The sequence below is a fragment of the Elephas maximus genome, chromosome 5 (genome assembly GCF_024166365.1).
Source record: "Elephas maximus indicus isolate mEleMax1 chromosome 5, mEleMax1 primary haplotype, whole genome shotgun sequence".
Lineage (NCBI taxonomy): Eukaryota > Metazoa > Chordata > Mammalia > Proboscidea > Elephantidae > Elephas > Elephas maximus.
The window spans coordinates 86,505,113-86,518,216 of record NC_064823.1 but is presented as its reverse complement, the minus strand read 5'-3'; the positions used below and the strand labels follow the sequence as shown (position 1 = coordinate 86,518,216).

Sequence of the window (13,104 nt, the reverse complement as noted above, 5' to 3'; positions counted from 1 at the left end):
ACCACAAGTGGATGGCTTTAACAAAGAGAAATTTATTCTCTTACAGCCTAGTAGCTTACAAGACCAGATTCAGGCTTTCTCTCTCAGTCAGCTCTGGAGGAAGATTCCTTGTCATCAATCTTTCCCTGGCCGAGGTGCTCCTCAGGTGCAAGGACCCCAGGTCCAAAGGACGCACTCTGCTCCCGGGGCTGCATTCTTGGTGGTCTGAGGTCCCTAACTCTGTGCTTGCTTCCCTTTCCTTTTATCTCTTGAGAGATAAAAGGTGGTGCAGGCCCCACCCCAGGCAAACTCCTGTTACATTGGATGAGGGAGGTGACCTGAGTAAGGATGATGTTACAATCCCACCCTAATCCTCTTTAGCATAAAATTATAATCACAAAATGGAGGACAACCACACAACCCTGGGAATCATGGCCTAACCAAGTTGACGCATTTTTGGGGGGGAAACAATTAGTCCATGACAGTGGCTGAACGTTAATTTCTGCAGGATATTTCAGATGTGAATACTTTGGTTTATTTGTATCCTTGATTTTATCCTACTCAGAAACCATAACTTACGTTACCATTGGGATACATATCCATTTTCTCCTCCAATTCACTGTAGTTTCTTTGGTCTCTGTTATCATTTCCTGTTACTTTTTGTAAGTAAATTGCTGTTTAAACTTGGCATCAAGGGGATTAATAGGCTTATTGGATGTAATAATGCTATGTTTTAGTTTTTACTGATGATCAACTTGTTTAAAAAAGTTTCTCATCTCTTATTCCTCCTTCTTGCTGCTCTAAAGACATCACTTTCATAATGCAGTGCCATTGGTTTTAGCGACTTTATTTGGGTGATTCTTGTCGAGCTTCTCTGGGAGTATGAAAGTTTATTAAAGTGGCTAGTTTGAGTATATTTTTTATGTCCTAAATTTAAGTTTACACATGTATTTTTTTTTTCCTTTGCAATCCAAACTGATGGTGCTCCTAACCATTAACTAGTTAAGGGATTTCTTTCTCATCCAGTCCCGTAAACATTGATTCTATAAACAACCACCAGCATTCTTAGAACACATCAAGATTACCCTAACTTTGAACTTGTTAGGGAAGCAAAGCTAGGTAGTTGTTTAAAACTTTTATTTTAAGAAAAGAGCCTGTTGGCTTAGAAGTAATAAAACTGTTTCTTAATCCCAACTGTGACACTGACTCATTGTATGATAATGTAAATTATCGCAAATTCCTAGAACTCAGCCTTTTCTGTAGTCTGCTTTTCTCACAAAGACATACATAGGATTAAACAGTGGGGTTCCAGACATATGGGAGACTGGAAGGGAGTGCAAAATTATCTTCAGAAAGATTCCAGGAAATCCATGGAAGGTAACTTTCTAGTCCAGTGTTAATGTTCTGCTTTGGTGATGTTTTTCAGTCTATCACTTGATGAGAATAGGGAAGAAGGGACAATGCCTTTAGTGCCCACCATATGCATGAGTTAAATACAACTTGGAGAGAAGAGCCATGATGTAATTTTTAAAAAGGCCGGTCTACAAATCAAGAGATTTGGTTTCTGGTCTGACTCGCCTTGGTATCCTCATCTTTAAAATAAGGCACATTTGAGTAACTGGTATTTAAGGAACTTTGAATTCTAACCTTCTATAATTTTCAGCTACCACAGGATCAGCTCTCTCCTGGTTACATGTGATAACTTGAGTGTAGGTAACTGTCTCAGCCACGTCCCAGGCCGCAGGCAGGTATTTATTAATCCAGCATGTATTTATTGGGCACTTTCTGTGTGCCAGGTGCATTTTTCTATAGCAATAAGGAAGTAGTAAAATGTGGGCTAGAAGTTCAGAGGATATCTATTCTCTTGGTCTTTACTAGGTAAAGAATTTGAATTTTATTTTAAGAGCAGTGGGAAGCCAATGAAAGATTTTAAGAAGGGGTATCTGATTTTTTATCTGATTTACATTTTAAAAGATCATTTTTTGCTTTGGTGTGTAAAATCTCTTTGAGCAGGACAAGCTTGGAAGTAAGGACATCAGTAAGGAGGTTCTTATGATCAAGCAAAGACTTAATGGTGGCCAGACTGCGTTGGTAGAGCTGAAGGAGATGAGATGATGCTTTAGGGAAAAAATTCAAATACATCACTAGCAGCTGTCAGAAACTCATTGTCTAAGAGCAAATCTATAGATCTTTGAGCATGCATGATCCTTGATTTAATTCTTTTTTCTCATATAAAAAATGTGAATGCTATTATCTGCTTTGTCATCACAAATAAATTCATTTTAAAAGAAATGTTGTAAAGCGCTCTCCACATGGTTTTAAAAGAATCAGTATGAAATGGTAAAGTATCATCCTAGTTGTGAATCTTGAACTCATTCATTTCTAAGAAATGGAAAGGGCATCGAAAATCAATGGCTTCCTTCCATGGCAGTGGCCAATACTGAGTTTGTTGGAGGATAGGCACAGAGAGAAAAAGGTTGTCCTGAGATATTGCACACACAAATTCAGCACAGGAGATCATATCTATGGGCAAGCTTAATGAGAATTGGTAGTGTTACATGGCAGGCCTAACTTTTCTCAATCAGACTGCAGCCTGCATTTCTAATCTCATCTCTTCATGTTGGTGGTACTCATTTCACAGTGAGTGTTACATGTCATCTCAAACCACAGGCATTTTTATATATGTTTTCCTCTTCCTGGCCTGATCTTTCCTGGTCAGCCTGGAAAGCTGCTACTTATCCTTGAACAACTTGACTTCTTTTTGTTTTTTTTTTGGCAAACTTCATCTAAACCCCCACCCAGAATTAGTTACTCCCTCCCCTGAGACACTTTGTGTGAACCTTGAGATACCACTTAGTATTGTATAATGTGATTTTTTGTTTACCAGCAGTAGACTGTGACAGCTTAGGGGCAGAGAACATATTTATCTTAGTATCTTCAGTAACAAGTAAAACTCACAAATGTTTCTAGAGCCCATGTTGGGTACTAATGTCATGTTTTCAAATTGTTTACTCTATAAGCTCCCTGAAGGCAGGAACTATATTTTTTGAATGAGCAAATTAATGAATTACTTATATAGAAATGGTATGACTACTTTGATGTGCTTTTATCAAACCTCTGGAATTATTTCTTTATGGTAACATAATAATACCAGTAGATCAAATCCTTAGAATCAATACTTTCTAGATAAAATCTAGAATAAGCTTTATATATCTAGTGACTAAACAATCTTATGTTTTTAGCAATAATTCTATGGACATTTGGTAGTTTTATATTATCCTTTACTTTCCATGGATGAGGAGTATAAATACCTTTGTTTGTTCTTTCTAGGGACCATAATTTTGACTATTTAGAGTTTCGCCTTTGGATTGGCCTGTGGTCAGCCTTCCTGTGTCTCATTTTGGTAGCCACTGATGCCAGCTTCTTGGTTCAGTACTTCACTCGCTTCACTGAAGAGGGCTTTTCTTCTCTGATTAGCTTCATCTTCATCTACGATGCTTTCAAGAAGATGATCAAGCTAGCAGATCACTACCCCGTCAACTCCAACTTCAAAGTGGGCTACAATACTCACTTTTCCTGTGTCTGTGTGCCACCCAACCCAGGTGAGGATGTTACATTAAGTGTTTTGTATCCATCCCATTTGGAGGAAGATGTAGGCTCCATGCTTACAAATGATCAGCGTAGTAGTGGGATCCTCAGGAAAAGGTTTTATTTTGCTTTCTCTGAGAAGCCGTACTACTAAATTTGAAGGATCTTAGCCATGCAGCTCAATCAGGAAGTGAAAACAGGAGCTCTGGTATATGAATACCTCAATACTTTGCAATGTACTCAAACTGCAACTTTTACAAAGAAATTAATATATATGTTATCCTTTATTTTATGTTATAGGTGAGGAAACCCAGGCACATATATTAACAGATGTAAAGACCAAAAGAATAGATGTCCTCTGAACGTCTATCCCATACTTTTCTTCTTCCTTACTGCTATAGGAGGCTCTTCCTTTGAGTAAACTCTAAAAAAAACAAAAACTCTAAGCACATCATTTTAAGCTTGTAGAAGAAACCTGGAAGATGCTAATTTACTTTATATAATTTGAAGGATGAAATTAAAAAAGAAATTCACACAGAAGTCACCTAGTGGTAAATGGAGAGCCTTTTACTTCATTTCTACTAGACAATGTAATTAGGAAAGGGAAGGGAAGGGAAGAGGAAAGAGAAACAAAAAAAAAGAAAGGAAACAAGAAATGTTATGTTCTCGGAAGGTGTTTATATTCTAGAGTCAGAAAAGGGCATAAAAATAAAAGTAACTTCTGGATAAAGAATACGATATCTCTCCACCTCAGCATTTTACAGTCCATTTTGCCCACAACAGAACTTTTTCACAAAAGAAAAAAGTATTCAACTTGGTCTTTGGAATTTTTTCTTGAAATAATTTATCATTGTTTTATAAATGGAAGGCATTTGAAAAAAGAAATTCATTTTGAGGGTGGTTTCTTTAGATCCTCTCTAGTAAAATAAGGGTAGATATTTACACTGGACAGTAAATGTCAGCAGTGCTATGATTCCAAGTTATGTGATTAGCTAAGGGTGGAGTTCTCTTAAAATTGAGATACAATCCATGCTTTTCGACTAAGGCATCATACCGCCGGAAGTACCCCACAGTGTTCTGAGGCTGTATAAACCTGAGGCATGAACATGGGGGGACATTTATAGAATATCCACTCTTACTTGCAGACTCTGAGGAAAAATCCCTCACTGTGTGCAGTAAAACAAATGTGGTCGTATTATATAATATAATACAAAATGGTTATACATCTAAAAATAAAACGAGACTACTAAGAATTTTTATCCTTATGGAAGGCTGTGTGAATTATGCCCAGAAATCATGTAGGTGTATCTTCATTCTTCTCTGCCACTTTAGTGGAGAAGGCTTAGAAGATTGATATGCTTCTTGAGTGGTGAGAGGGCTTCACTGAAGAGGGCTTCTCTTCTCAGATTAGCTTCATCCAATTAATCAGTAACACTGGTGAAAAGATAGGGTATTGCTGGGCTTTGCACTCATAGATTCTTTTTGTCTTTTTTAAGGAAAATCAACACACACTCACAAATTAAACCCATAGGTGAAAGTAAACCTGAGGGAGGGCCAAAGTGGAAATTTAAACATTCAGGTACACCTGAATGACATATAGTTTTAAAAGCCTATTTGTGTTAAGGCGTATACTGATTTGAAGCATTTAACATTTTCAGAAAGTGTTTGGAACAGAGTGGGCACTCAATACCCCATACACTTTGCCGTTGAGTTGGTTCAGACTCATGGCAACTCCATATTATTAGAATCAACTAAATATATTCCCCAGAGAAACACAGATGTTACCATTCAACTATGTGGAATTCTCCCCATGAGAGAAGGGGCGGGGGGGAATTGTATAACCGCCTGTGACTTTCAGGTCCAGTCTGGATTATAAATATTAAGTATGGATTAGCAGACATATTTAATTATGGGATTTAGGACTTGCCTTTTTATTTATTTCTGTTTATATGTATGTATGTGTGTATTTATGAAAAAGTCGGTAATCTAACTTCTTAGGCAAGTCTGATTAATCATGCACCAAGATTTTCTATAGGAACAAAAAGGAACAATAACAACCAAAAGCAACTCGACTGTTCTGAAGCTTTGAGGTGTTCATAAAGTCAGGTGAAGGCTTTGTTAACACACTTGTCACACAGAAAAAAATCTACCTAGTGTCAGCCCCATACCTGCCTGAGACCAATGGAAACTTGCGTTCATTGTGTTCTTAATTGGATACTGGCAGAAAAGGTAATATGAAACCAAGGAAAACATATCTGAGTGTATTCTAATTGTGAAAATTAGATTTTTTTCTTTATATTGTGCTTTAGATGAAAGTTTACAGAGCAAATTAGTTTCTCATTAAACAAACTATTACACATATTGTTTTGTGACCTTGGTTGCCAACCCCTCGATATGTCAACACTCTCCCCTTCTTGACCTTTGGGTCCCCATTTCCATTCGTCCAGCTTTCTTGTCCCCTCCTGCCATCTCATCCTTGCCCCCTGGCTGATGTGCCCATTTAGTCTCTGTACATGGTTGAACTACGGGTGTTGTCAGTTTTATAGACCTGTCTAATCTTTGGCTGAAGGGTGAACCTCAGGGATGACTTCAGTAGTGAGTTAAAAGGGTGTCAGGGGCCATAAGCTTGGGGATTCTCCAGTTTCTGTCAGACCAGTAAGTCTGGTCTTTTTTTGTGAATTTGAATTTTGCTCTGTATTTTTCTCCAACTCTGTCTGGGGGCCCTCCATTGTGATCCCTGTCAGAGCAGTTGGTGATGGTAGGCAGGCACCATCTAGTTGTGCTGACCCTATCTTTTCTTCCATTATCTTTATAGTTTTAGGTTTTATATTTCGGTCATTGATCCATTTTGAATCAGTGTTTGTGTATAGTGTAAGGTATGGGTCTTGTTTAATTTTTTTTTTTTTTTTTTTACAGATGGGTATTCAGTTTTATTGGCACCATTTGTTAAAAAGAGTGTCTTTTCTTCGTTTAATGTAATTTTCCTTTCAAAAAGAATCTTTGATTTCCTAAAAATATCATTTTAGGGCTGGATTGATTTTACACTTGCACGGCAAGTATTGACATAAGTGGTGATAGCTTTTCCTTTGACCTTTTTTCCCCAAATTGTATAGATGATCAGTCCTGAATAACTAAAGGCTTGCCCCTCGAGAACTCTGACAGTTTCAACTGCTTCTGTATGCTAATAAAGCACTAGAGCAGTGGTTTAAAGTCACAAAATCTGTATCCAAGTCCCACCTTGCCTAAACCAAACAAACCAAACCCAGTGCCGTGGAGTCGATTTCGACTCATAGCAACCCTATAGGACAGAGTAGAACTGCCCCATAGAGTTTCCAAGGAGTGCCTGGTGGATTCAAACTGCTGACTCTTTGGTTAGCAGCTGTAGCACTTAACCACTACGCCACCAGGGTTTCCCCCAGTTTGCCTAGCTAATGGCAAATGTGTGACTTTGGGCAAATTCTTTTGCTCAAAGTAACTTGACCTCAGCTCCATCATCCGTAAAATGGGGTTAGTAATAGTACCTACCTTGGAGAATTATTTTGAAGAAAAAAATAAATTAATACAGATAAAGTACTTAGCATAGTTCTTGATATGAAATAAGTTATAAAATGTTAACTGCTATTGCTGTTATTGCTGTTACTATTCATTACAATTTAGGCTCAGTTAATATTTAGTTTTTCAAGCCTGAGTGACAGAGCAAACAAACCAGTCTTCATCATCCCCCCTTCTAAGCATCTGTTGCTGGGCTCACAGCCCATTCTGCAACAAGGCCTTTGATAGAACCCTGTATTTTTGGGAGTTGCTGAGATGAGTAACACTCATAAAAGATGTGTACGTAAATGTGAGGGATTATTTAAACCTATGGAGACCAAATCTGGTTGTGGTTTGGAAAAAGGAAAATGAATACCTGCACTTTAGTGACAACCTCATGTTTTATAAAACCCCCTAAGGTTAATGATTTTATGTTTTCTCCAAAACCTTATCACTTTATGATCACAAAATGCATAGTTCTACCACGACTTTATGATAAACTGAAAAATTGCAATGAGAGAGTAATATATAGTTGCATGTACAGCTAGAGTAAGTATTCTAAAAACAACAAAAGGCTGGCCTTTCATCACAACATGCACTCCTAGTAGAAGAATTCAATCAATGAGTCAATAATATTTAAACTGGCGGATGACTTGTTTTTCAACACCGGGGTAATATGTAACAATGAACCAGCAACTGCACAGATGGAGTCGTGATCCTGCAAAGTGAGAAATGATTTTATAGGCATAGAAATAGGGGTCACTTAATCACTCAGAAAACCCTATTCATGGCCATAAAATATTGTGCTTTTTGTGTGCTTTGTGAAGGCAACTTTTCCTTCTCTCCTCCTTTCTCATCTTTTTTGTTCTCACTTACTTCCACAAAACCTCATCACTTCCGAATTTTTCTTTTTCTAACCCACAGTGTGCTCTCTTCTTCCATCCCCATTTATTGCTTGGTAGTTTTTAACCTAAGTTATATACCTACATTTGCTGTAGAATTAAAGAAGCTCAGTTGCAAATGATAAAAACCCAAAGCAAATGATAGGAAGGAAAATTAGCCATGAAGTTTGACATCTCAATTAGGGTGGATATATGGTTTTTGTGCTAAAAATTTCTTTTCTCAGAAATGAGATAACTGTTTAATTAACGTGTTGCCTACTGGTAAAGGCAAGAAGAAATGTATTTCCCACTGTGTCCTGATGATTACATAGTGGAGGTGTATAAGGAAGAAGATAATTTAGTTCAAGAGCAAAAAGTGAAAACTGAAAAATGTCAAATTGATGGAAAATTCACAATATTTCATCACTAATATTCCAGTATGAAAAATTGTTAGCATGATATAGTGTAAAGAACATGTGCTTTGGAGTAAAGAGAACTAAGTTTGAATTTCAGCTCTGCCACTACCTAGTGGTGTGACCCTGGGCTAGGCTAATTACTTAATCTTTTCAAGTCTGTTTCATAATCTGTGAACCTGGTTAGTAATTGTCCCTACTCTTAAAAAAACAAAAAACTCAAACCGATTGCCATCAGATTGATTCTGATACATGGCAACCCCAGTTGTTACAGGTTGGAATTGCTCCATAGGGTTTTCTTGGCTGTAATCTTTATGGAAGCAGATCACTAGATCTTTTTTTCATGGCACCACTGGATGAGTTTGAACTGCCAAATTTCAGTTAGTAACTGAGAGCAAACCATTTGTATATTAGATGAGATAGTATATGTAAAATTGGCACCTAATAGTAAAAATTGCTACATTTCTCATTTTTCACTGATTCACAAAAGATATTCCACTCTGTTTAATCTTTCAGTTGTATTATTTTAAAGGGGCTCAAACATTTAATTTACCTAGAAATTTTCCTAGAAAAATATAACTAGGGCTGTACTTAAAGACTGCCCCCCTCCAAAAAAAAAAAATTGTCAACCAGTGTATTGTTATAGATAAATATGGAACATTGAAGCCAAGCTTAAGTAAAAAATATGTTAAGCAGTTTAGTGTACAATAAGTATGTAATATTATTCCCCTAAATCTCAAGCCTAAAAAGGTGTTGAACACTATATATACATAGGTATTCAGAAGGCTTTTAAACTCCTGAGGGTGAGAAGTTCAGCTCTTCTAAGAGAAAGATGCTTACTTCATTTAACAAGATAAAACCTAGTTTGTAAATAAGAAAAAGACGTGGACTTCCTTCCTTCCTTTTTGCCTCTCCTCATCTCACCCCTGCCCTTTTCTTCCTTTTCTGTCTTCCTTCAACAAACATGTACTGAAGGTCTATTTCATGGCTTTTTAAGAATTGTGCTACTTGAAGTGGAATACACACACACACACATGCTTTATATATATATATATGTATAATATGCTGTTTTTTAAATACAATTAATTAATTTTTGACCCAGATTTTGGAAATTAATTTCTACCCTAGTACCTGTAGTTCATTTACCTAATGCATAAAAGTTGCAGTTGGCTATAGACTCAAGGGAACATTAACATTTTAGCAAGGGCCAAAGGAAATTTTCAGGCCAGGTGTTGGTTTTGTATCTAGAGGGAAAAAAAGCTTTGCTAAAAATGATGGTAAACAAATTTAAAAAGCAAGAAAAATCACCTCAAGGTTATAGACACTATATTGTTAACAGAAGAGACATATTTTATTGATTCATTGTTGACAGTTTTGGGGAGAACATGCTTAATAATGGATGAATGATTGAATGAGAAATAAGCCTTTCTCAGGCACCAAGAGTGTCACTGCCTGTAGTATTTCTAAATAAATGATGGTCTTTTCCTCCAGTGTGAAGCTGTGAGACCAAATCAAGTGATTGTAAGTAGCCATGGCTTCCATTTCCACAGTTTCATTTTATTCACAGCATGAGGAGCCTTCCAGATGCTCTAAAACAGTTGTCTTTAGATTGGAATATCAATATAATTTATTTCTATATGATTTTTCTATTATCTTAATAAATGCTGTATGTCAATATGCTATAACCATTAAAAAACACTGCTCAGTTGTGTCTTGAGGTCCCATATTATAGTCAATTTATGTTTCATAATTAGAAAGACCATTAAAAGAAAATTAGGAAATAAAAAGTCATACTAATTTAGCTTCCATGACCTGAATCATAGTATATACAATTTTATTTTAATTGTGTGTCATTCCCTCTTTAGATTATGAAGTAGGTTTAAATCATAGACTAATGGCTAAACAAGGAAACACAGGGACTTCTGGGTTAGCATCGCTCCGGCTTACATTTGCCAGGGTACTTTACCAGCACAGTTGATGTTTTCATGGTCTTTTAAAAAGGAAACCATAAATACTTGAATAGTCCATGGTTTTAGTTTTCTTGTTCTGTCCTGACATATATTGTAGAAGTTTCTACTTAACCCTTGCAAGGAGCAGAAAAGGAGAAGCAGTGTATTTAGATAATCATTAGACCTGGATGATTCTCTAGTTTGGGGTTTGTATATAGTAGTATCTATAACTCATCTTAAATGTAGTGATAGGTGGATAGGGAAGAGAAATTTTTGTGACAACAGTGGCTAAATATATCCAGCTTAATACTTTGATAGTGGCTCAGCTTTTTAGCTTTGAGTACAGCATCTTAGGTGAACATGCGAAAAGAGTGCCCTTTTTAGCATGGGTTGAAGAGTGTCATAAATTGAACTTGCTTAGTTACAGTGAAAATCTCAGGCGTCAGGCTTGGTAAGAGTACTTAGGAAAGCTAAAAGGATAATAAGAAGAAATAGGGGAGAAAAACTTACTTGTTTTATTTGTTTTAAGATTTAAGAGATACTTCTACAGAATTTTCCTAATTCACCTTTTCATCCCTACAGAAGCCATTTTGCCCTTTTATTGATATAGAAATTTAAAGCTTTATCAAGAAATTTAAACTTTATCAGGTGGCACTCATGTGCGCAAGTTACCCAGGGCACTTTAATAAATCTGACATGACCATATAGGCAAGAAGCTTCTTCAGTTTTGTTTTGTATTTATTTTCCAGGTACTCAACTTCTTCAAGATGTTGCTTAAAGTGAATGAAATAAAACATGAAAATTTTATTATCTTGGAGAATATTCTTAAAGGTTTTTTCTAGTTCCGAGCAAGTTAATCAGGTCCATATTATTGTAACCCTAAGGAAATTTATATGTTGAGAGTATAGATTCAGATTAGGCTAACATTTATTAAGCACATTCAAATGTCAGACATTAAAAAAAGCTGTACTTTAATAATACTATTTTTTATATTACATAGTTATCACAAAAAGCTTATGAGGTAGCTGACCTTCTTCTTGTTGGTAATGTTAGGCTTTCTCAAGGTCGTATGTTGTTGTTGTGTGCCATTGAGTCAAAACTGACTCTTAGTGACCCAATGTGACAGAATGGACCTGCTCCACAGGATTTTCTAGGCTTTCGTAGACCAAATTCTTGATTGAATTTGATCATCGTCTCTTCTGTGAGCTCAAAGAAATTTGCTTTTAATATTACTTTTTTTATGGGCTGAGTCATAAAAAAATAAAATTTTTTATATGTATTTATGAAAGTGCTTTTAAAAATATATTTATTTTTAAGTGTTTCTTGTGAAGTAGTTGCTCATAAAAATAAGTAGGTAGCAGATATATACTTTTTATAGACCTTTACATATTGGCGTTTTGGAATTTCGAGAGCAATGTGCTTAAATGGCTTGTCTTAGATGAAAACTAAAAAAAGAATTCAGGTGAGCAGAATCAATGTGTATCTATATCAATATTCATAACTTTAGAACAGTTACTAGAAGTTCAGATTGAAGTCCTATTTTAGTATGCTCCTGGTCTTTGTTATCTGTCATTTCATTTCACAGAGATGAAGCCTTGAATATATTTATTTCCCCCCTCACTCCTTACATCTTGTTTTTATGCAGAAAGGGGTTTTGCATAGGTTGGTACAGGAATCTCACAAAATAGTATTAGAGAATCTAGCTTAGGACGAGCAGCTTCCCAGACACCATCTAAATGGAGCCTGAGAGTTCAAATAGGCGTTTTTTTTTTTTTTTTCCAAAACCTTGGCCAAGTCAGACATCAAAGCTCACAGTGATTCATGTCATTCAGCATTGCCAGTTACCATGTCACTTTAAAGTCTGTGACTACATAAATCACCTTGATTTTGATGATTAGCAATGCTGGGTAGGAGAGGAAAGAATGCTGAAGGAGGTTCTGGTGGCAACTCTGCTTGTGATTGACTCTATAATCCTGTGCAAGCAACTTGGCATCCCTTACTTCTGAGTCCCATCCAACATAAAATGGGTATAACTGTATGCGTATTGTGTGCTCTCTAGTATGTATTTCACTATGAGTCAGAATTGACTCGATGGCAGCAGGTTTAGATTTTTATTGGTTAGTATGTTTTTAAATGGACAAGTGGCATAATGTAAGAAAATGTACTTTTAGCTCTGTAGAACAAAATATTAGTAAATCCTAGATTTTGTTGCTAATAATTTACTAACACCTTTTTCCTTTTGGGACGGGATTCCTGTTTGGTTTTATTGTTGGGACCAAGCATCCTTTAGACTATTTTGGTTCTCTCTGACCTGTAATCAAACATACAGAATAAGAAAACATACAGTTTCCACCTTGGCTTGTTTTACTAATCAAATAGGGAAGCCCTGACCACAACTAGCTTTATAGTCCAGAATCTTCAAAGATCAAAACAGATTCCAAAATTGAGAAAAACTAGCACTCAAGCTACATATTTCCCCTTCTATTTGTTTTCCTTTGCCTCATCTGCTGTCATTAATTTTAGTCATAATATATCTCCTTTCCTAGCTTGATAATAAATAAATATTTTTTGAAGCTTTGTTAGTTAAGTGTCAGCCTCTGGGCAGATTCTGGAGAAAAGTAGTGAATAAGACATGTCCCTTCTAATCATCCCTCACAGATGTTATATTCTAAATTCCAATGGTCAAATAAATGTGTTTGTTTTTCCTGGAAAGTTCATGGAGGTAGGACTTGAAACACAGCAGACTAAAAAGACAGGTCAGGG

At 36.2% G+C, this 13,104-nt stretch overlaps 1 protein-coding gene across 4 annotated transcripts in view; it reads left to right on the top strand.

Moving 5' to 3' along the window:
• SLC4A4 (solute carrier family 4 member 4) overlaps positions 1–13,104 on the top strand; it is a 387,871-nt gene that overhangs the window by 298,909 nt on the left and 75,858 nt on the right. For all 4 annotated transcript variants that reach the window (XM_049886070.1, XM_049886071.1, XM_049886069.1 and 1 more), the window contains exon 14: positions 3,310–3,581. In XM_049886070.1, the coding sequence (XP_049742027.1) occupies positions 3,310–3,581 (272 nt within the window). The remainder of the gene's footprint in view (positions 1–3,309; positions 3,582–13,104) is intronic.